Consider the following 27,798-nt stretch of genomic DNA (forward strand, 5'->3'; position numbering starts at 1 on the left):
TCAGTCCTGCTCACCCAGTAGCTCTGTGGTGTTGCTGTTCTGTGGAGGTGGAATGGGTCGAGAGGTATGAGGTGGTGGGCTGTGGTGTAGCTGCCTTGGGCTGGGCCCCCCTCCGCCCTCACTGTCTGTGTTGGATGAGGATGGGGGTGGGGGTGGGGGTAGCCTTGGCAGGGGTGCTGATGAGGGTGGTATTCTTGTTGTGGTTGATCCTATACTGCTGCCTGATCGCAGGCTCTGGATCCTCCGGCACTCCTGGCAGATCCGCACGTGGGTGCAGCTGCGGGCGGGCAGCATCACAGGGGTGGGGGCTGGCGGAGGAGGGGTGGTGTTGGCCCCCAGGGGATCATCTAGGATCCGCTGGGGCCCCGGGCCTAGATCGGGAGGCCCCGTCCCTCCTGCTCCACCACCTCTAGCTCCACCTGTCAGCGGGCCAGCTCCACTGTAGAGCTTGCCGTTGCTGAGGCGCATCTCCCGGACCAGGCGCAGGGGCCGAGGGGCCCCCAGAGCGATGCGTGTGGGATGGCGCAGGGCTGCGGAGCTGCTGAGGGGCCGACGGCGGCGCATACGGGAGCTCTTCTTACAGGAGACAGCGTTTCTGAACTCTGTGATCATCTCCTGACAAACAGACACCTAAAGGAGAAAGGAAAGGAGGGAAGAAAGAGGGAAAGGCGGAAGGGAAGGAGGGACGCCACAGACACAAAGTAGGCAGGCAGCAGAACAAGACGGTGGTAAAGCAGTACATAAATAAGAGAACGGAGGGACAACAAGAAAATTGAAGGGAAAATAGCAAAAAAAGAAGGCGGGAACAAGGCAGAAAGAACAGACACGGTACAGCATGGTAAAAGAAAAAGTCGCAGGAGAAGCGAGGACACAGAGACCAACAAATGGTGGGATGGTTTTAAAACAGAGATGAGGAGGCGATGGGGAAGAAGGATGTGGAGATGAATAGAGATGGGAGAACATCCAAGGAGCAGAGAGAGTTATTACAATCCAAACACACAAAACACCAAAATGTTGTTTAGTTTATGGGCACTTCATTATGGCACTATGCACTATGAACGGACAGGTAGGCCTGCAAACTCAGGTGTACATATACAAAGGCACACTCACGCACACCCTCACACACACACACACACACACACACACACACACACACACACACACACAGTAAAGCCACCCAAAAATCAATTCATCATTCCAGCAGCACGTTCCAAAAACCACTGTAATTTGAACACACAACGATCAAAATGCATCAACACGTCCACTACAGACAAACAGCATTCTCATTGAAATCATAATAAAAATTCATGTGCTCACATAAACAGAAACAATACTCGTTATCGGAGAACAGACACTGATGACAGGAGGTGTGTGTGTTTGAGCGAGAGAGGAAGGCACGCAGTGAAATGGGTGAGAAGTAATCCAAGAATGGAAACGAAGAATACCAGCGTACATGTGAGGCGTGTAAAAGAAGACACATCATGACATTTAATGCCAGGGAATAAGATCACACTAATTGTTTTTATGCAAGCAGATATTGGCATTTCTCAATATTGCTTTATCAGGACCATCAAGTTTAGCTCACAAACACTTGCCGCCATACTGGTAAACACCAAACACTACAAGGGCACAATGACTTCAAAACAGGCAGGACATGCAAAGTGAAATCTAATTCTCTATTTGTTTTATACACTTTGGACACGACAGCAGTTCAGTGCCACATACTTGAACATTCGTCTCATCTCACATGCGCATTCATTGAACCTCAGATGTTAGAGCACACAAACAAACCAACCAACATACAAATGGATGCAGAAGCCGAGAGAAATCTACCCACTCTCACACACGGAACAAAATAATCAAAAGGGTTGGCGGGATGCCTGGTAACCTACTGGGGTGTGTTTGTGGGGTCGGCGTGGGCAGGTATGGGGGCATACCTCATCGGCCTCTGCAGAGCGGCGTGTGGACCACACAAACTCCATAATGGCCACAAACACGGCAATGATGAGACCACAGATCAGCACCACGAAGATGCCCCCAATGTTCTCCATGCCCAGACCTGAGAGTGGGCCACAGGAGACAAACATTAGCACACGGACGCAGACACACACCGACACTGGCATTGGTTTTAAATGTACTAGTCATAGAAAACAGTTGTGTAATGTCTTCTGTGGCTCTGGAAGAGCTCTGCGAAGGCACAATATTTCAGGAAACACATTGTTTGCTGTCTTGCCGAGAGTTAGGCGAGAGCGTAGATATCACTCTCGTGTCTGTACGATAAATATGAAGCTAATGCAACTAATTGTTGGCAAGAAAGCGAATCAGCAAATATCCTCTCAAAAATGTCAAACTATTTATTTATGTCTGAGAAAATGACTGCAGTGATCTCACTTTTGTAATCTCAGGTTAAGGACTGAAGAGCCCAGACTTGTAATTGACAGCCTGTGTAACAAACTGCAGGGAGTTTGAAAGACATGGGCTTCATCACTTAGTGAGGGTCTCGGTGAAGCATTAAAAAAAATGGATTTTTCAGCCTCTGTAACTCCAATTTTGTCCACTCTTATATAAAAAAAAAGTATCTGCAAGTATCTGAATGTTATGTAAGTGCAATACTAAATTGCTGGCTCTTTCAATTGAATAGAAAAGTAAACATGGCCCATGATGTGCGAACTGAGTGCTTCAGAATCACGGGCCACTGAAAAACGTGAGATTGACGGTACAGATGAAGTTTAATGATGCTGAAAGATGAAGCACTCAGTCTGTTTTTTCTGGAGTTGCCAAACAACATTCTCAAAAGAGATATTGATCTGACAGCAGTGGTGTGAATACTGAGGCATTGTCATTGTCTTGGTGTCACACACACACACACATTCACATGTGAACAGACAGACTCACTCTAATTAAACTCCCATTACACACCACCTGAGACAAACACACAACATTTGGGAAGTAAAGTAGATTGTGCTAAGCACCCTTCACAAGGACATTAGTTTCGGCATAAGCCATTAGCTGGACTGAAAAGAGTGAGGAGACGATTACTGGGGAAATTAGAGAGAAGGAGGGAGAGGAGACACACAGCTGCGGTCGACTGACCCGTGACGCGGTGGTCCCCCTCTTTGGGGCATTGGCCTCCCTCCCACCACCGCCTCTTCAGTATCTCCAGCCTGTTGTTCTCCTTCAGCTGGAGGATGGCCAGCGTGAGCTCATCTCTGAACGGAGACCCTGGGAAATGACAGGAAAGCAGGATAAGAGCAAGTGGCCGAGGAGGGAAAAGAGGTGCAGCAGACGAGCCCAGAACAAGAGCTCGGGTTTATTTCACAAGAGGGCAAGAACATGAAATGTGGAGAGAAAAAAATAGAATAGAATTGCTGTTGCAGCCTCGAGATGGCTACGAGTGATCTGACTGTGAGAATAAAGAGAGGATTAGTGAGAGATAAAGAGCGAGATTACAACCAGACAGAGCCAGTGGTACAGCTGCCAGTTAGACCGCATACAAAGCATGTCATGAACAGTGAAAAGGAACAGGAGGGTTTAATGGGTCAGTCAGTTACACGAAGTGTTGTCGAGTCGTGAAGATAAGCAGCACACCACAATGTGAGCAGTTTTCATCTGAACTGCTTTCTGCAAAACTGTTGACAGTGTGTGCTTTGACTTGTGACGGGAATATTGTTTCTAGATCACCCGTTCTGGCCGTTATCCTCTGGGAGGCGATACAAGTCACTTCCCACCATGACAAACCACTTGAAAAACGCAACACAATTATCCCCCACTGCAATACAGAGCCTGAGCTCCTCCCTCCACAAGCATGTGTTGCCCTCTGAGTGAGACTGGTGTTGCAGTGCAGTGATGTTGACAGAAATGTGCTTCTACACACAGAACCAAAGTCCACCAGCATGTCTGTGTGCTCATCAAAGTGAATTATATGGAATTAAAGGAAGAGTTCAACTCTCCGTCAAGTATACGCTTCTTCGCTTTCTTGCCGAGAGTTAGATGAGAAGATTTTCCGGTAAATATTAAGCTGCAGCCAATTAGCTGAGACTGCTTCTGTCGAACTACAATAAAGCCAACTAATTAACATTTTTATGTCCTTTGTTTATCTTTTGAAATAAACGAAATAGGGAAACAACTACTTACGCTTTTGCGGGGTTTTAGTGCCGGACAATTTCCTCCTGAATGCTTGTCGACTTCGGAAAGGCACGAAATAGTCCAGAACATAACTCCCCGTAAAACCGCATTTTATGAACCTCTGGACAGAGCTAGGCTAGCTCTTTCGACCTGTTTCCAGGATTTATGCTAAGCTAAGCTAAACATCTCCTGGCTGTAGCTTCATATTTGGCATACCGACTTCGGAGAGGAAAGAAAGCAATCAACTGTAATTACCAATCTATCCAACTATTCCTTTAAATTGAACTCTGCCTTGAGGTATGTAAGAAGACTTGTTTTATTTCTAAATATCTGCCTCAAGACCTCTTTCCCCTCTTCTGTCTCTCCATCATGATGTGCAGTAACTCTGCTCCATCTTTCTCCACACCTTTGTTCCATCAAATCTTACTTTCTGTCCTCCCCCTCCCCCTCTCTCTCTCTCGTCGTTCATCTTTCCTCTTTGCTAGAACGGATCGCTGTGATACAATGACAGCACCTCTTAGTGCTAGAAAAAAAGGAGCTTCAGAAGAGGTGGGCGTGTGTGGAAAAGCAATTAACTGCAAGTTCATTTCTTCCAGTTGAAATACTTACAAATCCCTCAGATAAAAAATGAATCAAGCACGTACAAGACATTTTTCAGATCTAATCTGTTACCAATCAGTACTACGACATGTTTCCATTCAGCATTAATTGATCTCATGCAGGTGTGTCTGCCTCTCCAACAGTCAATTAAGTTTGTATTTGTATATTGCAAGAAAATTACAGTGATTGCCAGTCTAGGGGTCGAAACCCCAACAAGGGGCTGCCAGATGAATCTAATGAGGCATGATACGATTGCAAACCTGAACTCTCTACATAATATTATGTTTCATTTCTTTAGAATTTTCTCTAATCTTTGATTTCTTTCTTGTGAAATTCAGTCTAGTTTTATCTCTCTGGGTCTCAAAAAAGGAAAAGCTGTATTAGACTGAACTACTCCCAGTACGAACACACGGTGGGCAAGTAGATGTTGCTTCGTATTAAGAGCTTACAAGCACAAAGGTTGAGAAACATCCCAAAGCTATCGTTCTGTTAATGTTTTCTAACTGAACTAAACAATACTTATATCTGTTTGGTACTATATTTAGGTAGAACTCAGAGGACCATACATTATTTAATATGTTGTTGTTGTGACAGCACCCTATTCAAATACTCAACAAACTACAATACATCCAGAACTCAGCTGCCCGTCTGCTCTCCCACTCCCGCACCAGAGATCACATCATCCCAGACCCTAAAAACCCTCCACTGGCTCCCCGTACAGCAAAGAATCCAGTTCAAGATTCTCCTCATCCCATACACAGAGCCCTTCAAAACCTCGCCCCATCATACCGTATACCTCCACCGACACACTCCCACACGCAACCTCAGATGCGCTGGCGCCAACCTCCTTATTACCTGGTAGCTATTGCATTATCAGCTGCTACAGGCACTTTGTAACAGATGTCTTGTTTGACAAAGTATATATTAGCGTTATTACCCAGTGGCATGCCAATGCCGTAACCCTTGGTGTCCAGTAGGCCTCCTATCTTTGTGAGGTTACAGTTGAGGCCGCGGTGGTACTCGTTCATGGTGCTCTCCATCAGGAAGGCGTACTTGGAGTTGACCACGCGGGCGATGCCCTCCTCTGTGCTTTTCACGAATACACTGGGCTGCTTGGAGTACATGTAGTTCCACATCCGCTGGTAGGTCTGGTAACGCGAGTTCTGCAGAGGAATGAGAACACAACAATGAGAAATAAACACTGATTACAGATGTGTTGTACACTCGCGGTCCCCACCATCATCTCACTGTAAGGCCGAAATGAAATGGAGATCGAAAAAAATGAAATATGGAACAGATAAACAGAGAAAAAGAGAAAGAGACATGCGTCCTCGATGAACAGGGGAGTGTAAATAATGACAAGAAAAGTGAAACAATCAATGGCAAATAAACATAACGACGAGTGAGGATAGTAGGGGGGGGAAAAAGCAACATGAATAAAGGCAACACATTATTCACTCATGGCGTAGCTGATGCATCATTTTTCATGATGCATCAGCTGATGGAGGTAAAAAAAAAAAGCACACAGGAGGTGGTTCAGCAGAAAGCTGAATATTGTAAGCTCTAAAACAAGCTCTAAAACATAAAGTGTTTAAAGTGCACAATTACATGTTGCATCGCTGTGTGAGAAGAAAGGAAAACAGTAGCGAGGGCGGCATCTGTGTGTGATAATGTGACTGTGTATTGTATGTGTGCGTTTGTGTGGATTAGCCATTGAGTGGGGTGATGCATTGTAGCATTAAAACTGGCTTATGTAGGCAAACATAGACCGCTCTTTCTTATATCCTCAATATGGACAAAAACCAAAGCACACACTCGCAATTTGGCATGTAGCCATTTCCCATGCATGCACACAAACAAACAAACAAATGTTTTTTTTTTGATACACTCACCTACACACACTCCCACATGCAAACACACCTACACGTGGAGACAAAACACACACACTCTTTGACAAACACAGATGCCGACACAGATGCCGCAAGCACTCTCATAAGCAAACACAGGCAGTCAGCCACTTAATACAAACAGCCATAAAGAATACAACAGAGCAACTCAGAGACATGGTAGCAAATATGGGGACAACAACTTACTCTAGGCAAGGCAAGGCAAGTTTATTTGTATAGCACATTTCAACAATAAGGTAATTCAAAGTGCTTCACAGAAAACCATTAAAAGCATCAAAACATAAGGCAAAAGAAAAGGAGATTTAAAAACAATTAAAGAAACAGTGCAAGAAATAAAATGCAGTCGTAAAATGCAGAAATGCAGGAAATTGATTAATATATGAATTGAATGTGGTTCAATTAAAGGCAGCAGCAAACAGAAAAGTCTTCAATCTCGATTTAAATGAGCTGAGGGTCTCAGCAGACCTGCAGCTTTCTGGGACTTTGTTCCAGATATGTGGAGCAGAAAAACTGAACGCTGCTTCTCCATGTTTAGTTCTGACTCTGGGAACAGAAAGTAGACCGGTCCCAGACGACCTGAGGGGTCGGGATGGTTCATAAGGTAGCAGCAGATCAGAGATGTATTTTGGCCCTAAACCATTCAGTGCTTTATAAACCAACAGCAGGATTTTAAAGTCAATTCTTTGTTGGACAGGAAGCCAGTGCAAAGACCTTAGAACTGGAGTGATGTGGTCCACCCTCCTGGTCTTAGTGAGGACTCGAGCTGCAGCGTTCTGAATCAGCTGCAGCTTTCTGACGGACTTTTTACAGAGACCTGTAAACACACCGTTACAGTAGTCCAGTCTGCTGAAGATAAATGCGTGGACAAGTTTTTCCAAATCCTGTTGAGACATAAGTCCTCTAATCCTTGATATATTCTTCAGGTGATAATAGGCTGATTTTGTAATTGTCTTGATATGGCTGTTCAGGTTGAGGTCTGAATCCATAACTACACCTAGATTTCTGGCTTGGTTTGTGGGTTTTAACATCAGTGACTGAAGCTGAGCGGTGATTTTCAATTGTTCGTCCTTGGTAACAAAAACAATTACTTCTGTTTTATCTTTGTTTAATTGAAGAAAATTCTGGCACATCCAGTTGTTGATTTGTTCAATGCAGTTACCCAGCCCTTGTATGGGATTATAGTCCCCTGGTGACATAGTTATGTAGATTTGTGTGTCGTCTGCATAATTATGATAACACACTTTGTTGTTTTCCATAATCTGAGCTAGTGGAAGCATGTAGATGTTGAACAGAAGAGGCCCCAGTATTGAACCTTGGGGAACACCACATGTCATTTTAGTCAGCTCTGATGTGTAATCAGCTACAGACACAAAGTATTCTCGGTCCTTCAAGTAGGATTCAAACTAGTTAAGTGCTGTGCCAGAGAGTCCCACCCAGATGTTTAGTCTTTCTAGGAGTATGGCATGGTCGACCGTGTTGAATACAGCACTGAGATCTAGTAACACTAAGACTGAACTTCTGCCATTGTCTATGTTTAAGTGGATGTCGTTGAAAACCTGAACAAGAGCAGTTTCAGTGCTGTGGTGCTGTCGAAAGCCTGACTGGAAAACATCAAAGCAGTTATTTACGGTCAAGAAGTTGGTCAGCTGTTGGAAAACCGCTTTTTCAATTATTTTACTTAAAAATGGGAGGTTTAATATTGGCCTACAATTTTTCATCGTTGCGGTGTCTAAACTAACCTTCTTTAGGAGTGGTTTAATAACTGCAGTTTTTAGGGCTTGTGGGAAGACACCTGAGAGAAGGGATGTGTTTACAATTTGTAAAAGATCAGTGGTCATGCAGTTTGAAATATTTTTGAAAAAGTGTATTGGTAGAATATCCAAGCAGCAGGAGGATGACTTCAGATGTTGTATAATGTCTTCTAGGCTTCTACGGTCGATTGAATGAAATTGTGTCATGATATTTGAATGGATGTTATTCAGAGATCGGGACAACACATATCCTGTGGTTGGTGTGGAGGCACTGACTGCTTGTCTAATTTTCTGAATTTTGTCAGTAAAAAAGGAGGCAAATTGATTGCATGCCCAGGTGGATTGGAGTTCAGCAGCTACCGACACTGGAGGGTTTGTTAGCCGACAGTAGCAAATAAGGCGCGTGTATTGTTCTTGTTTTTGGTTATGATGTCAGAGAAGAATGACTGCCTTAAAGGCACAGCAATAAAGACAAAAACAGTGCACTAAATCACAAATGTACACACAATCGCAAACATTTTGTGAAAGATTGACTCAGGAAATTGTCATAATCTAGAGTAAATCCAACTTCCCACAAAATCAACACAATTTAACATGTAAGCACGGCGGCAAAAGCAAACACATGAACCCGTTCAAACTGCCCAAACACAGAGCCAACCAGAGTCATGGCTGCTGCAGCGGGTCGTACCATGAAGAACGTCATGGTGCTCCCTCCGTGGATGGTGCCATACTCGATGTTGGTCTGGTCGGCCAAGTCGTCCGGAGACTCGATGGGAACCTCCATCCTCTGGACGGTCAGGAAGGCGGCCAGGTTGGCCGTGTAGGAGGAGATGATGATCAGGGTGAACGCCCACCTGTGAAGTGGAGAGAAGGGGAGAAAACATGTGCGTAAGGAAGGGTGGTATGGATACAATCATATGTCACGGTATGTCCTTTCTGCATCACAATATTTACATATATAATGGTGGAGTCAATTGTCTGGAAAATGTCTGGAATAAAAATCAGATAAAAATCATATTTAACTATAAATCAGTCCTGCTCGTTGATTTGCGAAAAAGCCCACAACGGCCTAATGTAACCAGAGATGCTAATGGGAGCGATACCTCAGAAAAAGCAACATAGAAACAATTCCCAAATATACATTGTCTTACAGTATGTATCATGACATCACAACGTTTCCAGGACAAACAGTTGATACTCTCCCTCAAATGCGAAGATGGGACTTTCTTATGACCCTTCTTGTCTAAAAACTTTCTTCGAGCACATGATGTACTCACTATACTTCATAATATCCCATATCTTGCTCGACTCAGTGTAATTTGGTCGTTCTGTCTTCCTCTACCCTTTATCGCTTCAGCTCTTAGCGATTATTACTTCAGTGTGTGTGTGCCTGTGTGTGTGTGTGTGTGTGTGTGTGTGTGTGCGCGTGTGTGTGCGTGCGTGCGTGCGTGTGTGCGTCTCTTTCACAGTCACTCTGTTGCCACAGGAATATCGTCGGGCTACCGTAGCATTTCTGTGAACTCAGCATTTCTGTACTGTTTGCTTGGTGCTCAGGGACTAAAATTTGTCAGTGATATGTAAAATGTAAATGCCGTTATCTCACGCAGAGGATGAAAAATGCTGGTTGTTGATGCAGAAATGAGTTGAACCATTGAATTTGCTTTACAACACTATATATTTTATAAAAGTGAACGAGCTTTTGCAAACATGGCCATTAAAAACGGCTGATTCTCTTATTTCAAATTGTAGAGCTTGGACTTCTTGTTGTAATCTGTATTTACTGCCCCTATATAATTGTTTTTATCATATAATCGTATCTACCGGTACTATCCCCTTTGTCATTTAATGCTTTTCATTGTATTATATTACTCTTTTATGACAACTGTATTATTGTTTTATCTTAACCGTTTCTACCATTCAGCATTCCTTTGTTTCTCATTTCGTTTAGTTCTTTGTAAACCTCTGATTGTGCTCCAAACAAATGCATTTTATTTTTACGGCAACATGTAAATTAAATATATAACATCACATTTAACACATCTGACAAAACAACCACAATCTACAAATATGCAAATATTTTACATTTCCAGTTTTTGTGTCCTGGAGGCTTCAGGTTTGATGTTTTTAACTCAGATTTAACATGAGCACAGAGCAACGTTCCCCCGACAGCAAATGAATGTGAAAACTGCTTTCTAGTGTCAAACTCTGAGCTTACACCATTCTGCACAGTAACCTAAAACACATTTTTGAGTGGAAGGGACTTTAAAGTGGCACAGAAACGTAACCGTTCAGTAACTTACCACACCCCGCTAACACATCTGGTGGACAGGGCTCTGGGCATTATCTCTGACCCCTGCTGCATGAAGCCTCCAATAGGGAACCACAGGCTGTTTCCTAGCGTGTACTGGTTCTCCAATATGTCCCGGCGCTCTCTCAGACACGGGTGAGGGTTGTACCACTCATAGGGGCTCAGCCTGGTGGGGAAACACAGGCAAAGTGGAATGACCAGTCATTTGATCCCTGTCAATCTGTCTGTGGGAGGATGCTTAAAGTAAAAAACAATGAAATGTGCCAGGCAACTCGTGTTCAACAAGATAAATGGCGATGGAGCTGCAGACTATGGGTAGAGTGTGTGATGTAATGTATTGACCTTGCAGCCAGGAAGAGCACACAGCTGACAGCCAGGTAGGCGAGCAGCATGAAGAGCCAGACGGCTGGAGAGAAGGGATCGAGGAAGGAGAAGTAACCCGGCTTCCGACCCTGGTGCGGGGAGAAAGAAGGAGAGGAGAAAGGGAGGTGGAGAGATGGATGGAGCAAAAGAGACAGACAGCGACAGGCAGACGGGAAGATAGAGAGTGTTAGAAAACAAGGTGTCATGTCTCAGCGGTCAGGGACCGGCCCCTCTGCACCACAGGAGGGCAGTGTCCTTCACTGCACGCTGATAAGTAAGTCTGCAGTGCTCTGATACGCTAATGCTACGATCCATAAATGCTCGGTTTCACAATGCCTGCCGCTGAAGCATACTTGGCTCAGACTCAAAACCTCATTAGCAATGTAAAGCCGCCACTGTTACCGAGTTACAGAGCACTGACTTATTGAGCAATTTAAATTACACGTGAAGCCCCGTCGCCTTCTGTGTGACCCTGCCAGCTTAAAAGCAGCGCAAATAAAAGAAATGAAATCCAAAACAAGATCTGTTGCGAGTATCGTGCAGCGGGCGCCCCACAGCCCCAGATGACACCCTCACCAGTTGAACTCTGTACAAGATGCTGATCCCCAGGGTCATGAAAGGCTTCGAGAAGTCGATAACTTTCTCTCTCTCTGACGTGATGGTGAAGCCTGCGACGGCCAGGTCTGCTTTCTGTAGAATTGACAAAGATAGAGAGGTGGATTGATAGTAGTGGGGGCGAGAGAAAGGTAGAGGTAGTGGAGGAGAGAACACCGACAAGTGGTCAGGCAACTGCTTAAAAATAGACAAACACTCAACGCTGCACTGGGTAGATGAGAGGGCTCTGTTTAAAATGACTTGCCAGATGAAAAAGGAAATGTTTTGACTACGGCACTTGAAAACACATTTGGAAAAACATATTGACGTGCACTCTCTTTTTCTCTTGCACACACACACACACACATTATCCACCATCCAAATGAGGCTAATTGCAAGTAAGCACTGGGTGGCTGGTCTTTCCACCTGCATAAAAGCCTGCAGGTCTCTGGTCGCTCTGCCTCGCCTCCATCTCTTCCATTAAAAGCTAATTGATGAACATGGGCTGCTAATTAGAGCTGAGTGATCAGGCAGTGGGGAGGCCATGGGGGGAGAGGAAGCGTCGAGAGCTGGGGGAGCACCAGTGTGGCAGGACCCACACAGGGACCATAGTCTGGTAATTGAAGTGTACCATATGGTAATTAAGCAGAGAGGGGCTCTCATTAGCCTGCTTCAACCACAGTGTCTGTCAGAGGCGCACTAGGCCTGGACAGGGAGGGAAAGATGGGGGAAAGGAATAGAGGAGGGTTACTGCGAGGAAAGACGGTGCAGACAATTTTAGGCAATGCTACTACTCTCTTTTGGGGAATTATCAAGTCAGCTTTTGTCCTAGATAAGAGTCTTGCTCCTCTCTGAGGGCAATTTGAAACAGCGGAGTCGTGGTTTGGGGCTACAGCGCGAGTGAGTGAGTGAGTGAGTGGGAGCATTTGAGCATGTTTCTGGTTTGTTTGTGAGACAGAGAGAGACAGAGGGAGGGAGAGGGAGAGCATACTCACCCTGTTGATTAGCTCTCCGACCATGCCAGTCCAAGAGCCGTTGGGCTCTGGAGCCCCGTACAGGCCATCATCCACCAGCTTGATCTTGAAGGAGAATTTCAAGATGTCTGCCAGCTCCTTCAGCATGTCGACACAGAAGCCCTCGTACTGGTCGTTGCCCTGGAAGTCCTGGTAGTTGTCTCTGCGCATCACATATGGGTTCTCCTGAACACGGGGGGGGGGGATTAGTGACTGACATGTAAGGCTCAGTGTTTCAAAAACAGGGAAATATATTGAATTGTAAAAAATTAACTGTTATGTCAATGATAGATGGTTCAAGATTTTGGGAAATTTGAGTGACTTTTGAGTGACTGCCTTTAATTGAACCACATTCAATTAATATATTAATCAATTTCCTGCATTTCTGCATTTTACTACTGTATTTTATTTCTTACACTGTTCTTAATTGCTGTTAAATCTCCTTTTCTTTTGCCTTATGTTTTGATGCTTTTAATGGTTTTAAAAAGGACTGCACAATATATCGCCATTTCCTCCGGGACAGAGTTCGTGCAAGGCGTACACTATAAAACGCAGATCGGCAGAGATCTTTTCCAGACGTGGTTTGTGTGCGAGTAATTGCAGAATTGCGGCAGTGTATGGTTGATTGCGTGCAGCGTAATGTCTCAGGGAGACATCAATTATTGTTTCAATGTATGTTTTAAATCTCCTTTACTTTTTACTACTGAATTTTATTTCTTACACTGTTTCTTTAATTGTTTTTAAATCTCCTTTTCTTTTGCCTTATGTTTGGTGCTTTTAATGGTTTTATGTGAAGCACTTTGAATTACCTTGTTGTTGAAATGTGCTGTACAAATAAACTTGCCTTGCCTTGCCTTGATGAGAAGATTAGTTCTACTCTCATACTTCTTCTGAAAGGTTTAGAGACATGGTACTTTACCTGTCAGATAAATATATATATACAGTTCCATTATGGGAATATAGATTCAGCTTTTTTGGAGCTTGAGCAATACTTTGGACTGAAAGAATCAATTTAGACCATTCTTTTTTTTATCTGTCACTTGTGAGCCTGCAAACATGATGGAAGTCCAATACTAAATTGCTGGAGAACTCCTTTAAAATACATGAAATGGCTTCCAATCACTGGATCTGTCGACCTCCACATTTCATATTTCATTTGCAGGTCTTACAACAGCAGAAAAAGGGGAACTGGGTGGGAGGGAGGTCCTAGTGGGGAGTAATTACTGTGCACTCTGATATTTCATGTTTTCTATGGCTATTATTCTACTTTTTGAAATCGATAATAATTGATCACAAAAATAAAATGGCTTCCAAGAGAATGCAGACTGTGTTCTCATTGATTTCCTTTATTTATTGTCCTGTATTATTATCTATTTTTAATTTTTAATTTAATTTTTAATGTAATTCTTTGGTAACAACATGCATGCCAATAAAGCTGATTTGATGTTATATAACAGCATAATCTGTTGTAGGGGATTTACTGTATCTCATGTACTCATATGGAAACCAAAAAGAGACAACTTGTATTGTTCGAACATTACACACACAACACCAGGATTTTAGCAGTTTGAATTCAGTAACACACACTCAGTCAGTTTCTATGACAGCTACGGCAAACAGACCACAACACAGCATGAGCTGCAGCACAGCCTGCGCAACAACACAAACACAACGCTGACCTCACCACAGATAGCTGTGGCCTTACCAGAATGGTGGTGACAACGAGCGTCTTGTTTGCCAGCGTCTCTGAGACATTGATATCTAGACTGGTGGAGTTCATTGCCAGAGTGTTGTTGGAGTACCAGACCCCGATCTAACAGAGAAGAGAAAGCAAGAAGAAATCAATGGCTATTGTGGGATGAATAATGTACTATTAAGCTCTTACTTTACCGCAACTGTTTTACTGTTGCGGCAGGCTACACACACCATCTATAACAATCAAGTATTTCAGTGAGTGCACAAGCACTATTGGTCCATTGTATAGAGGACCTTTGCATGGTGAATATTTTACGCTTTGCCTTGATATCCACACTGCTACATCCTGGATATGCATATTGATTTAATTGCCCCCATTGGAGCCATACACATACCGGCAACTAGCATGCATTGTAAAAAATAATTTAAACAAATAAACAACACTTTACAAGCAGAGCACAATGAGCTGGGAGACGATGAAACGCATTTTTGAAACGAGTTTTATTGCCATGTGTGTCTATTTTCTTAAATTGCATAAAGAAAAGGTCACATATTCCCTTTTTATGGAGACAGTAAAGTCACTTATGTACATAAGTGTGTGATTATGACCTCGCTAGTGTGCAGGGGTGGAACCGAAGCTCACAGAGGCATTTCTTTGGGAGATGTTGTACATTTTGCAATAAGTCAGAGGACAGGTAATGACTGGTCAGACAGAATCACAGGTTTTCTATAACACTCTTTATCCTGCCCTGACATTTAAGAGTGGTCTTTTCTCTGTGAACCACCACTGCCTGCCTACAGTGCGGGTGCTGTTGTGCAGAGAAGAAGACTGAGTTAAAATGTTAATTATTGCAACATAACTCTCCCGTAAAGTTGAAGTCTAGATTTAGGAATGGTTATCAGGTGGCATTTAGCGTTAGCATGGGAGGCAGTTGGCCTATAAAAGAACCAAGCAAGACGTATTAAGCGAAGGTGAAGAGAAAGTGCCAACATGTTATTTTGGTTCCCCACACTGTCCAACTACCCGTAACAAATTTGTTGTGGCATATAACTTGTACATCAAAGAGATGAAATGCCCAGACTGACAGGGGAGGTCTGGTTCAGAAAAACTGGAGGAAAAGGAATTCATGCGTCGAACAAAAACTGTAAAGTGAGACGATGTCTTTTTTCAAAGAAGACATGACAGATTATCTGCCAAATTAAAAGTCGAACTCTTAATCAAGAAAACACCCTCTTTATTACTTCAATACACTCTGTGGTTTTGCTGCTACGGCCTTAATTGGTCTGATATGACTTCAGATGGAGAGTGATTTGTAATTGAGGTTTGCAAACTTGCCTCTTCACTGATTACACTGTGTTTTAACATTTACAATTATCCTGTAATTGCCATAGTGGAAGTTGTTCAGCAAAAGTCATACTGTCACACTTGGCTGGAATAATTCCTGTAGTTGTTTTTTTAAACGACAACACAATATGATCATATTGTCACCATACAATTCCACTGAAAGGCAGTGGATTTGAATCGGGCATTCTGCTCAAATCCTTGAAACAAACATGCACAATAACAGTGTGAAGAAACGGCAGGGCATTGCTTGGAAAAATCTTTCCAACGTAATACAATTTAAATGTTTTAGAATAGTGGTTTCAGAACATATTCAAGAGGAAACTGTCGTCATGACCACTTTGGTCTATGTCAACAGCATGACCCGATCCAGTAGAGCGCAAGCCAAAACCCCCAAAACCCCCAAAACCAATACAAACTAAGCCTGAACAAATCCAGTTCTATAAAAAACAAAGAGCAAATAAAACTCCATTAAGCTTCCATATCAATAGTATATGAACAGTAGTATAGATACAGCAGGATGAGCAGAACAGCAGATCTATCTGCACATCCCCTCTGTACTAAGCTTGAATGAATGTCATGGTTTGTAGGCAGGGGAAGAAAATAAACCAAACACCAGTAAAATGCAATTTTTGCATGTTTTTACATCAGAAACATCAAGTTGACATCCAACAAACAAAGAACAACATACAAAGCGCCTGGCACAGAGTCAGTCCAAACATCAGAAGACATTCATAAGAACACTGGACTTGACACAACAGATCTGCTATCAAATTTAGCAACCGTTTGAAATTCAGTTGATGAACAAAACAAGAAGCGAATGTATTCCAGTGGCCTTCAGATGAAATGAAAGTTAACACGTATTTGCAGCTACAACATGACCCACGTCTGATGGCAGGAGACACTACAGTGTCGTCAGGTGAACCGCATCAAACCAACTTCTCAAAGATATTTGCCGACTATCACGGGAGCCTGCAATAGCTGACATCTGTGTTAAACGGCTCCTCCGGCATAGTGCAATCAGACGGCTGACCTGTGTCTAACCCAAAGCCTAAGGGCGGTGTGACATGCTGCAAGATAACAGGTGACCCCTGACCTCTTTGTGGCCTCCTCGGTGTTTCTCCAGAATCCGCAGGGTATAGTTGGTCCTCTGACCTTTGCTGTTGAACTCCACACGCCCTGTCAGACCATCATACTCCACCTGGCAGGCAGACGGAGAGAGTGAGATGAGAAAGCATAAAAGAGGAAGGGAAAGGAGGACAAGAAAGGATGGTGAACACTAAAAGAGAGTAGGTCGAAATAATGAGGAGACTAAAATACAGGCAATCTTCTATACATAACATCATATATACAGACTTTCTACAGTGATGACGAAGAAAGAGAAAGACTAAAAGAAAGAAAAAGTAAGAGAGACAGAGGAAGTGTCTGAGACTGGACAAGACGATGGTGATTCGTTTTGGATCGAGGAGAAAGTGACTGACTGAGCGAGGGCCTCAGATAGAGCAGCAGAGAGAGTCAACAGCTCCCCAATAAGACTCGGGACTGCACCTCACAGCTCAGCTCTGCCGCTCCAAAACCCAGCTGCTGGCACAGTTAGCAAGATCGATGATGAACGGCACGGTGCTGAAGATGGAGCACACCATGATGTTGACTAACAAAGGCAGATGTTGGGCCGATGGGGAGGACGCAATGAGAGATGGGGCTCAGGCTGCCTTGACAACAGGTAGTCGATGAGAGGAGCACACAGACGACCAGAGATGGGAGATGACAAAGAGTAACAAGAGACAGAGGTTACATGCAACATGAGGATGATGCAGATTGTTGCTGTGCTGTAGTCATTAATCAATAAGCCAATCAGAGAGAACAATCAACCACAGTTCTGATTCGTGATCATCTTAAGAGGCATTTTTCAAATGCTTTTCTCTGATTCATATCATTATAATTTGAAAATATATGGGTGTTGGGCTGTTGGTGCGACAAGACAGGGCTGCAGTGATTCTTTTCATTGTTGATTAATCTGCAATTAATTGTTTTGTCTATAAAATACCAAATAATACCATCGCACTATCTTTGAGTCCAAGGTTTTTCAAAAGTGTTGTTTTATCCGACCAACAGTCCAAAATATGACGATTCAAATTACTGTCACATACAACAAAGAAAAGAAGCAAAATCTTGAACTTTTAGAGTCTGTAAAAAGCAAATATATGACATTTTGGATTATTTCAGCTCTAATTTGAAGGTGTCACCTTTATTTTCATGGGTATTTATACAATTTCTCCAACATTTCATATGAATATCACAAGCGTTGACCTCTAAACAATTCAACAAAACTGAGACCATACTTTATACTCATATCATATTTGTATGCATGTACATGTGTAAGAGCATGCACTGCATATCAGCAGGTGATTTTATAATACTTTAAGCATTTACCATGCGCAGGTAGTTCATAAGACTGGTGCCATGTTGCCAGATCTGGGGTGAGGTGCAGCTGAGTGGCTTCACTCCAATTTCCTGACTGCGGTTCAATTCCCTTACCGCCCCCACCACCACATGCACCGCATCAAACATCAGCGCTGACGAGAGCTGTGGAAGAGGGAGAGGAAACAAGAGAGAAACGGAGGGGGAGAACGGCAAAGGGGGAGGGATGGAAGCCCAGTGAAGAGAGGCAAGGAGCCAAGGGAGAAGATGCAATGAGAGAAGATGTGCCAGCAGAGATGATTGAATGGTTAACAGGGAGGGAGGGAGGCAGGGAGGCAGGGAAAAGAAGAGCAAATATGTGAGGTATGAGTAAACCAGTGGGGAGGAAACACAGATGGATACATCAATACCCATTAAGTACACGCAAAAGACGAGCTGAATCTCTTTAACTGCTCCATGAATCAGTGTGAGGAATAAAGTAGCTTCATGTTACGTGGCGTACAAACAAAAGCTTTGAAAATCCCTCTTGAATGTGCACATGCATGAGTACTCGAGTGTCCGTGAGACTGACCGCGGGGCCGGGGTATGTGAGGTCACATCCCTCCCTCCAAGAGAGGTTCAGGCTCCTGATGAACTCCAGATAGAAGGGGTGGGTGGTGTTGAACATGGAGAAACCCACAATGTTTGACTGCTCATCCACTATATCATCCAGTCTCAGGAGTGGGAAGTCCTAAAAGGAAGAGGAGGAGCATTGCAGAGAGACACAGACAATTCAGGTGAGTGACAATGTTGTATCAAATCTTAGCACAGACGGAAAATACTGTGCAAAGGAGAGTGAGATAAAGAAGAAGAGAGGCAACCGGGGCTATAAATGTCAGATGGAGAGAGAAAACGGATATCGACATCTTGAAAAATGGGACAGCAGTGATACAGGGGGACAGAGAGGTTGATGGAATGGTAGATTTTTCACAAAGATATATCCACACAAGATGTGGCATATAAAGCACAAGAGCACGTCATGTAGAGACGAAAGAAAAAAAAAGAATCAGGCGCACAGCATAATGTGACACATTAATTGAAATGGTAGACGGCGAGGTGAGTGTATCAAAGGGGCAGATGAAAAACACCGGAAGCGTAGAGAAGGTGGCGGGTGGCAGAAGAAACAGGGCCCGTCACGTCTGTCATCACCTTCACCTCAGAACCCTTTTCCTTCAGTTTCTTTGCCATCCTCATCTGCACTCCCACATCTTTGTACAGTGCGTTCATTTCTCAGATGCCTCTCTCTCTCGCTCCCTCCCTCTCCCCACCCTTCATCTCCTCTCTCTCTTTCTGTCACCTCTCTCTCCTCCCTTTATACTTCCTCCGCCTTAGCACCTTTGCTCGCTCATAAAGGGACAGAAGAGGAAGAGCGGGAGAGAGGAACAGGTGAAAACGGAGGGCTAGAAGACAGAAAAGCAGAAGGGGTAGAATTGGTGAGCTCTTACCATTGTGGTGAGTATGTACTTGTAAAACGCTGACGTCATCCCCAGCTCAGACGCCTGTGGGACAAAGAGAAAGAGAGATTAAGATGACAAAATAAAAGTAGGGGCAGGTGGGACACAGAACGTGGAAAAATAAAGAATGCGGGAAGATGTAGAAAGACTGATGGAGGGAGAGAGATGGAGGGCGAAGGGGGCGAGTTATTGAGAAGCAGGGAGCAAAGAAGAGAGTTGGGGGACAAAGTAGACGGGAATATGGGGGAGGAGAGGGAGCATACGTTCATCACAGTTTTACATCATCAGGCTAACGCTAGGACATTTCGCTGAGGGCAGACAGCGCGCTCCAATGTGCCCAGTGACAACATCCCATACACATTCAAAGTATGACTCACTGCGCTGGCTATCGGCAGCATTACAGGCCGTACATATGAATCAGAAGAAGCCTGGGTTACATCTGCACCGCATCCCAGCAAAAGATGCTCTTTTGTCAAATATTTTCTCAAGAGCGCAAGTGATTGTTGCTGGCAGACATACATACATACTGGTCCCTATGGAAGGTACACATGCATGGTAATTCTGTTAAGGCAGCAAACATGCAGCCACTGAGAGAGTTGTTGTATCTTTCTGACTGATAGTAGCTCTGCACCTCCTTCATGGCAGTAACCTGAATTTCCCAAATGGGTACATTGAAGAGACAGAAAGCAAAATGGCACTGTGTGTACTGTATACAACCTCACATCCTGCATGTGTGCGCAGGATGTAAAGAACTCAGATTGCTTAAGAACTGACCTTCTTGAGGATGAGATAGGAGACAGAAGCGTTGGCGTCAATGATGATGGTGGCCACTTTGTCGTCACGGATCTCCTTCAGAAGCGGGGTCGGGTCCAGGTTGTCATCCAGCATTCTGATTGACAGCGTCTCCCGGGAGATGAGAAAGCGGCGGACCAGTTCCTCCAATCTCAGCAGGCCTGAGGCAGAGCCAGAGCACAGATGAGCTGCATATCAACGTCTGTATCAGTCGACACAAACTCATACTTCCAAAATGTAAGCTTTGAGGGACCTGTGAAAATCTTGATTTGTCCTCGGGTGGTCGTGTATTTGTGTCATTTTGCATAGCGTGATCGATGGTTTGTCTGAATCCCCAGGAAATGAAACATCCTTTGATGTGGAGGCTGCAGTATGTCTGCATTCACTGTTAGAAGGATTTATTTTCATCTGTTACAACCTTCACCAAGGAAAGTTTGAATTCAGTCCCATATGATTGTTTCTCAGTTAATTAACAGTGTATCTGCCTTTACACACCGGTGGCGTGACGAAAAAATGCCTCAAAAAAGCAGCACGCCTTTTCACTGCATAGAAAGTATTCATGACAAAACCTGTTTCAAAAAATGCATTGACGTGCAAAACAACCGCACGAAGAAGAAGAAAAAAAACACTGGTGTGTAAAGGCCTTTGAGCCAGGGAACAACTTTTAGTTCACGCTGTAGAAAACTCCACCATGTGACCATTCATAAAGCACTTTACATTTTGTTTTTAACACCTGAACAGTAAATAAACAGTCTTCCTCTGGATTCTTTGACGACACATGATTCTTTCAGGCTACATCCATTGACACATCTTCATCACTCCTCCTACAGACACACTGATGAAAGCAAAGGTACAGATACATGTTGGTGTGACTCTAATGGGTTCAGACCAATACTTGAATTGTAATTTGTGTCTGGTAGGTTTTTTCTTCAAACTTTTCAGCAGAAGTTGAACTACTAGACACAAGACGTCTCCTGCTTCAGTCCACTCAGTGTAAGTTGCATTTTGCAATATGACTACATTTTAAAAAGCGTTCCTGTAGGTCAACATTTTACTTGGTCTGACATAAACATGTGTCACTACATTTAAATGCAGTGTGCAAATGCAACAAGATAATGAATGTACATATGAAGCCCTGGTGTTACATCAAAATCCAATGACATTTTAGCCGTATGGCGCCACACCAATATGACAAAATATAACAATAACTCAGTGCTTAGGAGTCTGACTCAACTGAAATTCATCTTTGTACAAAGCCCTAATATTCCCAGAGAGGTTTGAGGTATCCTCCAAAATTGATGGGGGCCATCAGCCAATCAGTATGACAAATTTCTAAACATGTTCTATTAACAGAATAATAAATCTAGAGAGTTGTTCAGCCTTGGCAGAGGTATGCGCTCTTTGAGTGCTTTGTAATTCACTCTGTTGTCCCATCTATCAAGCAGTGTTTTTCAATTCTTTGAGTGATACACTATCAGCAAAATGGTATGTGTTCAAAAAACTGATCCTTAAAAGAAATTTGGAAAAAACTGGAGACTCAAGGAGTAGAAAAGGTGCACAGAAACAGCAGCAGAAAGATGGAAATACAGTATTTGATGACGATTCACACACAAGCAAATTCCTCTCCAAAACGAGTATGACTCACTTGATATTGTGTGTGGAATGAGCCTTTACCATGAAGTCGACTCTGATGTTTCCTAATTTTAATTCCACAGTAAAGCACCACTAGCTGTGTAAATAAGTGGTGGGGCAGGCATCTGGGGGACGGAGGGGAAAGGGAGAGGGAGGAGAGGAGGAGGGGAGAGGTAGCGCACAGAGCCCTTCAGCAGGAGAAAGCCTCTGTAAGCAGTGGGGTAATCACTGAACCAGGCCAAAACTTTAATTAGTTTGAAGAAGGAGGGGAAAAAATCAATGTACTTTACAGCTTCCTCTCCTCCTCTCTCCCACTTTCACACATTCTCTCTCACACACATCAGCTCTAACCTCTCTATCTCTCTCGTCTTAGCCCTGTGCTCTAGTTACATCACTCTGTCTTTATCCATCTCGCTCTTACGCCGCCACCATCTCCTCCGTCTCTCCCTCTCGCTGTCCTTAACCGCATCCATCTCATAAAAACTGCAAAATGGAATTAGGCTGAGATGGCACGTTGTGACCCAGGCATAGAGAACGATATGTCGGAAAGGACCCAGAATCTCTGACTCGCTCTTCATCCAACAGAATATCTATTCTACTTCCCCGGGCTGAAGAGGGAATAATGTAAATAATGCAGTCGACATGGTGTTGCAAAAAACGCGAGCATGGCGTCGATGAAATGTGTGACTTCAGATGTTACTCGCGTCACTGACAAAAAAGAGAGAACGTCTGCTTCACTTGAACACACTACTCTACACCGTGGTAAACAACATGAATAAAACAAGTGGGCTGGTGGTAAACATTGTCTGATGTTGAACCTCTGCAGCGCCTCTACACACACACACACAGGACGCTCAATACACACACACACACACACACACACACACGTGCATTCAACCACACGCACGAGTACGGACAAAGTGAACCGAGCACTCAAAAATATATATATCACACACACACACACACACACAGGACGCTCAATACACACACACACACACACACACGTGCATTCAAACACACGCACGCGTACGGACAAAGTGAACCGAGCACTCAAAAATATATATACCACACACACACACACACACAGAGAGAGACACACGTATCGTGCCGCACACACCCACACGGTCGTTCACAGTGTGGTACAAGCCTGTTGAGTGGCAGTTAGCGCCTATCCTGCAGCCATGGCAACCATGCTCCATGGCGATAGATAACGCGGCCAAGTGGGTCAGAGTCTGCGAGTGTGATAACCTTGTAAAGATCACCTTCAAGCTAAATATATTAAACACACCACGCACCCCTCCTCGTCTCTCCACCGGTACTGCATCTTTTGACCCGGACAGTGACTGTGATGCTATGTTGCTATGTGTTGCCTCGAGTGACAGACAGGACATATCTACACATGATCAAAAGGAGAAATCTGATGCCATTTCAAAGCTCTTTTCGTGCGATCAAATGACGAGTCCACAAAGAATTCCGCTTACTTTCTGGAAAGCACCAGGCGGCTGGCTACCTGCTGGGGAGATAATGAAAGCATCTGAATGACTGAATCAATTTTTCATAATGTCACAGCTCTTTGTAACAATCCGCCCTTTTCACTTTGCCACAAGTGCTCACAGACTTCAATGGTGCCACTTATTCTTTATGTAATTGCCCTTCAGTTCTTGCACGGTTCAACTTGGCTGGTGACAGCAGTCAACGGCTGCACAACAGCTCAGCATCTCTCGCACGAAAAGTTAGTTTTGCACAAAGTTAGTTCTCCTACAACACATAGTGTATTATTTCATCTATTCACAAAAGTTTAGTTTGAATACCACAGCCACCATCCAACCAAGCCCTTTAATTCCTGCGACTCTCGATGGGGCATTGCATAATAAATCAATAACGCACTCTTTCAAAATGAAAAATAAAAAGTGCTAGTGACTAAGCCCTGAATCCCCTGTGATTTCTAAAGCTCCCAGAGTGCCTGGCAAGTTAAATCAAATGTGCCTTCGGTTCGTCCAATGCGGGAAAGCATTTCAAACACTAATATTGATTAAATTGGTTTGGCCTAAAACCCCTTTGAGGTGGATAAGAGACGGTGTGCACGAGTGCATGAGTAAAGAATAAAGAAAAGGAGGCTGCAGCAAAGGCCATGGTCTGATCTCTGACAACAGACAGAACTTTATGACCAGACTGTCAAAATGAGTGTCCAACAGTGCAAAACAGTCATATCCGCCAAAGCAGTGTGATTGTGCCAACACTCTCACAGACAGACACACACACACACACACACACACTAGATGAATAAGCGCACAAGAACACCCACCTAAACAACAAACACAGCCACGCAGTCACACATAAAGTACTGTATGTCTCTAAAAGAGGCTGCATGAGTACTCACACTCAGCCTTGGCACAGACCAGGCTGGCTGAGGGGTAGCTGAACGAGCGCAAGATGGCCCCTATGGCCAGGCTCAGGTCCTCGTTGCTAGGGTACAGAGTGACAGAGGCAAAGCGCAGGTACGGCAAGCGGGGAGTTTCCTCCGGACCGATCTTGACGTGAGGGATCTGACAGAAGGAGAGAGGAGAGGACAGGAGAGGATAGAGAAACATTAAGGAAGGCAAATGCATCCTGATTAGCTCCCCTCCACACACAGCAGGGAAAAAAACGAATATTGAAGCTCCATTAGAGGCTACAGGGTGAAGAGAGAGAGACTTTAAGGACAAAAGGCTATGGGAAGAAAGGAGAAAACAGTTGGAACAGGTGGATGACGGTTAAATATATGAGAAGTCCTATAAGCAAGGGAAACCAAATTTAGATAAATTCATCACGACGTATGTGTGTAGGAGGCGTAGTAAGTCAGAGAGAAAGAGGCAGGAGACGTCTGTACGCATGAGACACCGATGCACACAGATTTGTACATATTTGTGTGTTCCACACATCTTCCACACTCACCTCCTTCTCTCCACATATATGACTGACAGTAGAGCCAGAGGCGGGGCTGGAGGCGGGACCTATCACAGAGACGACGCCTTTGGGTAGAATCTGACACACTGAAAGGGAAAAGGGAAAAGGGAAAAGTAAAGATTGGATATGCAGACACATACCTGTCGCTCTGATTCATTCTGATGGAAGCACAGAGTTGGCACACAGGAGGGGCTGTGGTCCGGGGAAAGTGTTAAAATGCAGCAAAAAAAAAAGAGGATGCATTCGGGCTTCACTTTACCCGCTGATTCTATTGTAGCAGCACAATGCGTCTCATTATAATCAGATTTATTTTGCGATAAATACTCCACGGACTACAGGAGGGCAGGGCAGGCGTTGGCTGCTGCTATAATTCACTTCTTTCGACAGCTGCTTTTAATGATTTGTAGGATTTCTTTGCTTTAATTATATCACTGGCATCGGAATAATAAGATTGGTGGGTTGCCTTCAATTAACAAATGCCATTTTGTATCATGATCCTTTTTGCAGGAAGACATGGATGTAAGGGTCACTGTTTTACACGTTTGTGTATTACAATAAGTACTTTGCTCAAGTAGTGTTGAAGTAAACTCCATGATTCAGTGTACAGTCTGTTCAAGCAGAGATCTCAGTCCTTCAAACCTCCACATGATCAAAGTTCATGATCAAAGATCATACGTCTCCACTATGTTGAATAGCGACATTCATGATAAAACGTAAGTAGCAGACAAGCCGTGCTCATCGTCTGTCTGACACTTGACCAGCCTGCAGTCTGTGTTAACTGATCAATACACTGATTCACTTTCTTTGACTTCCCTCTTTTTGTAGAGTATATTTTGTTTGTGCGGTAAGTGTCATTTTTGTTCAAGTTTTCAGTCTACTCACCTAAAAATTGCTTTGACAGATACAGCAGCCATGAGTCTGGTGACTTAACTGTGTTCGTCTGATAGTCATGAGCTCTTTTCTTGCTGGCATATTTGGTTGGTATTTTAATTCATCCCAATTAGTCCTCTTCAGTCCCTGCCACTGTCTGTTTATGTGTGTCTCTGTATATGTGTGAGCGTGTATGCCCAAACTGTGACCGTGTGTGAATGTGCATGTGTGTCTGCAGAAAAGGCATGTGTGTGTGCATGCATGTGTGTGCATGCATGTGTATGCACATGTACACGACCCCTCTCAAGCACACAGACATTTTGCCAGTAGCTTGTGGCAGGCTCAGCAGAGCGCCTTGTCTCCTCTGTGACTGGAGTCAACAGTACTGCTTCTGTCTTCACAGACTTCATACATTTTGTTTTAACTCTGGATATCAATAAGAAATTCCACGGAGCAGCTGTGCTCTGTGCTTTCTACTGTCCTGCACTGCTGATCTGTATTAGTATTTGATGATTTGTTTTTGTCGTGGCAGACACAGTAGGAAGTGCCAGCTGTTACTGGAGGGCACTGGTCCACTGTTTTTAATGAGACAGGCTTACTGGCCCATTACTGGTCTCCAATGACGTGTAAACTAATCAGCACAAGCCCTCTCTGGCTCCTAATCACTTGAAAGTGGTGGAGGTTTATCGTTCTGGTCATCATTTGAGGATTTTGCTCACAAAAAGCAGCTTTTCTCAGGAAATGTAATTGTCTTTTTTTTGTAAAATACCAGCGCCCTTTTTAAGTGGAATAAAACCTGCAGCATTCTGTAGACCACTGTTCTTTTATACTCTATGACGGTCACTATTAATATTAATAGTCCACATTAATAATAAGATCGACTGGTATTTCCAGTGGTCACTCTCTGCCTGTGCTAATTAGAGACTATGCCCTACTGGACTATAATGGATTTAGCAGGACTTAATCACTCTGACGGGTTGGGTGAATCTGCTCTACTGGTTCTCTGTGGCATGCATCGGCTCCACTCACTGGTGTCAGTAGTGTCGTACTGGGAGTCTTTTTGCAGCTCGTATATGTCCACCTCCACTCGGGCTCTGGACGGACCCTCCATCACGCTGTTGATGTTCTCCCTGGCAAGGGCCAGCGCCAGCCGCTCCCCACGCCCGCAAACAGACTGGTCATCCAGGATTGCCGCTAGAGGCAGAGAGGGAAGGAGAGGTTGGTGATGGTCTTCTCATCTAACTCACCATCAGAAAGCAAATAAGTGGATATTCCAAAATATCAAACATTTTCTTTCATGTTTATAATTGTGATTCGGTTGCTGCAAAGCACAAGTCCTTAAGTCTGTGTATGTTTATAATATTGTGTCTAGCCTCTGTGTACATGAGTTGTTTGGTAAGACAAAACATTTTTGTGTTTACAGAAGAATAAATCTGGAAAATGCACTGCTATCTAAAACACTGAAGAGTATTGTTGCAGGTGTCAGCTCTTCCTGCTCCTGATGGAAGCTTTATTTGCGAGTAAGCACTTTCATTCTTAATACTGCACATATACGACTTAAATAATTCCAATAAGATCTATCAATCTCTCTTTGCATGGGGAATTATTGTTGCTGTGTAAGGAAAGTATGGACACCAATAGGTATGTTATTAATGCTCATTTGGCAAAGTGCTTTGCTGTCACGTTATCTTTTACTGTCCTGACCAAAGTGCCAAAAACCCACTTTGAGGCACCAGAGCAAAAACAAACCATGCCAAGTATGTTGAGAAACCTTTTGAACCAGGTGTAGTAAGGATGGATGGACGGCTGGCCACTCACCCATTCGGACGGAGGAGAGCAAAGGGGCCTGACTGAGGGAGCTTGGCAGCATGATGACGAACAGGAAGGGGAGGAAGTGTATTGACAGCAGCAGTGCTGGCAGAGCCGGCATCTTCTACTGCTCCTCA

General features: G+C 43.9%; 1 protein-coding gene across 2 annotated transcripts; it reads right to left on the reverse strand.

The window, feature by feature from the left end:
* On the reverse strand, positions 1 to 27,798 carry grik5 (glutamate receptor, ionotropic, kainate 5; the record flags this gene model as incomplete). Of its 2 annotated transcripts, none has more annotated exons than XM_079275738.1 (19): positions 27,671 to 27,798; positions 26,882 to 27,046; positions 24,971 to 25,068; positions 24,417 to 24,582; positions 20,387 to 20,565; positions 19,604 to 19,657; positions 18,691 to 18,849; positions 18,132 to 18,284; positions 16,795 to 16,899; positions 14,367 to 14,474; positions 12,644 to 12,847; positions 11,631 to 11,744; positions 11,034 to 11,143; positions 10,684 to 10,857; positions 9,072 to 9,237; positions 5,663 to 5,888; positions 3,094 to 3,222; positions 1,938 to 2,059; positions 1 to 630 (listed from the first exon to the last, which is right to left on the reverse strand). In XM_079275738.1, exons 1-19 carry the CDS (start codon positions 27,780 to 27,782, stop codon positions 1 to 3), a joined length of 3,174 nt encoding a protein of 1,057 aa, XP_079131864.1. In that variant the 5' UTR covers positions 27,783 to 27,798. The 2 variants fall into 2 exon arrangements, with proteins under 2 accessions (XP_079131864.1, XP_079131863.1); XM_079275737.1 differs by having other exon boundaries at positions 1,893 to 2,059.

This window comes from Melanostigma gelatinosum, assembly GCF_949748355.1.
Source record: "Melanostigma gelatinosum genome assembly, chromosome: 9".
Taxonomy (NCBI): Eukaryota; Metazoa; Chordata; class Actinopteri; order Perciformes; family Zoarcidae; genus Melanostigma; species Melanostigma gelatinosum.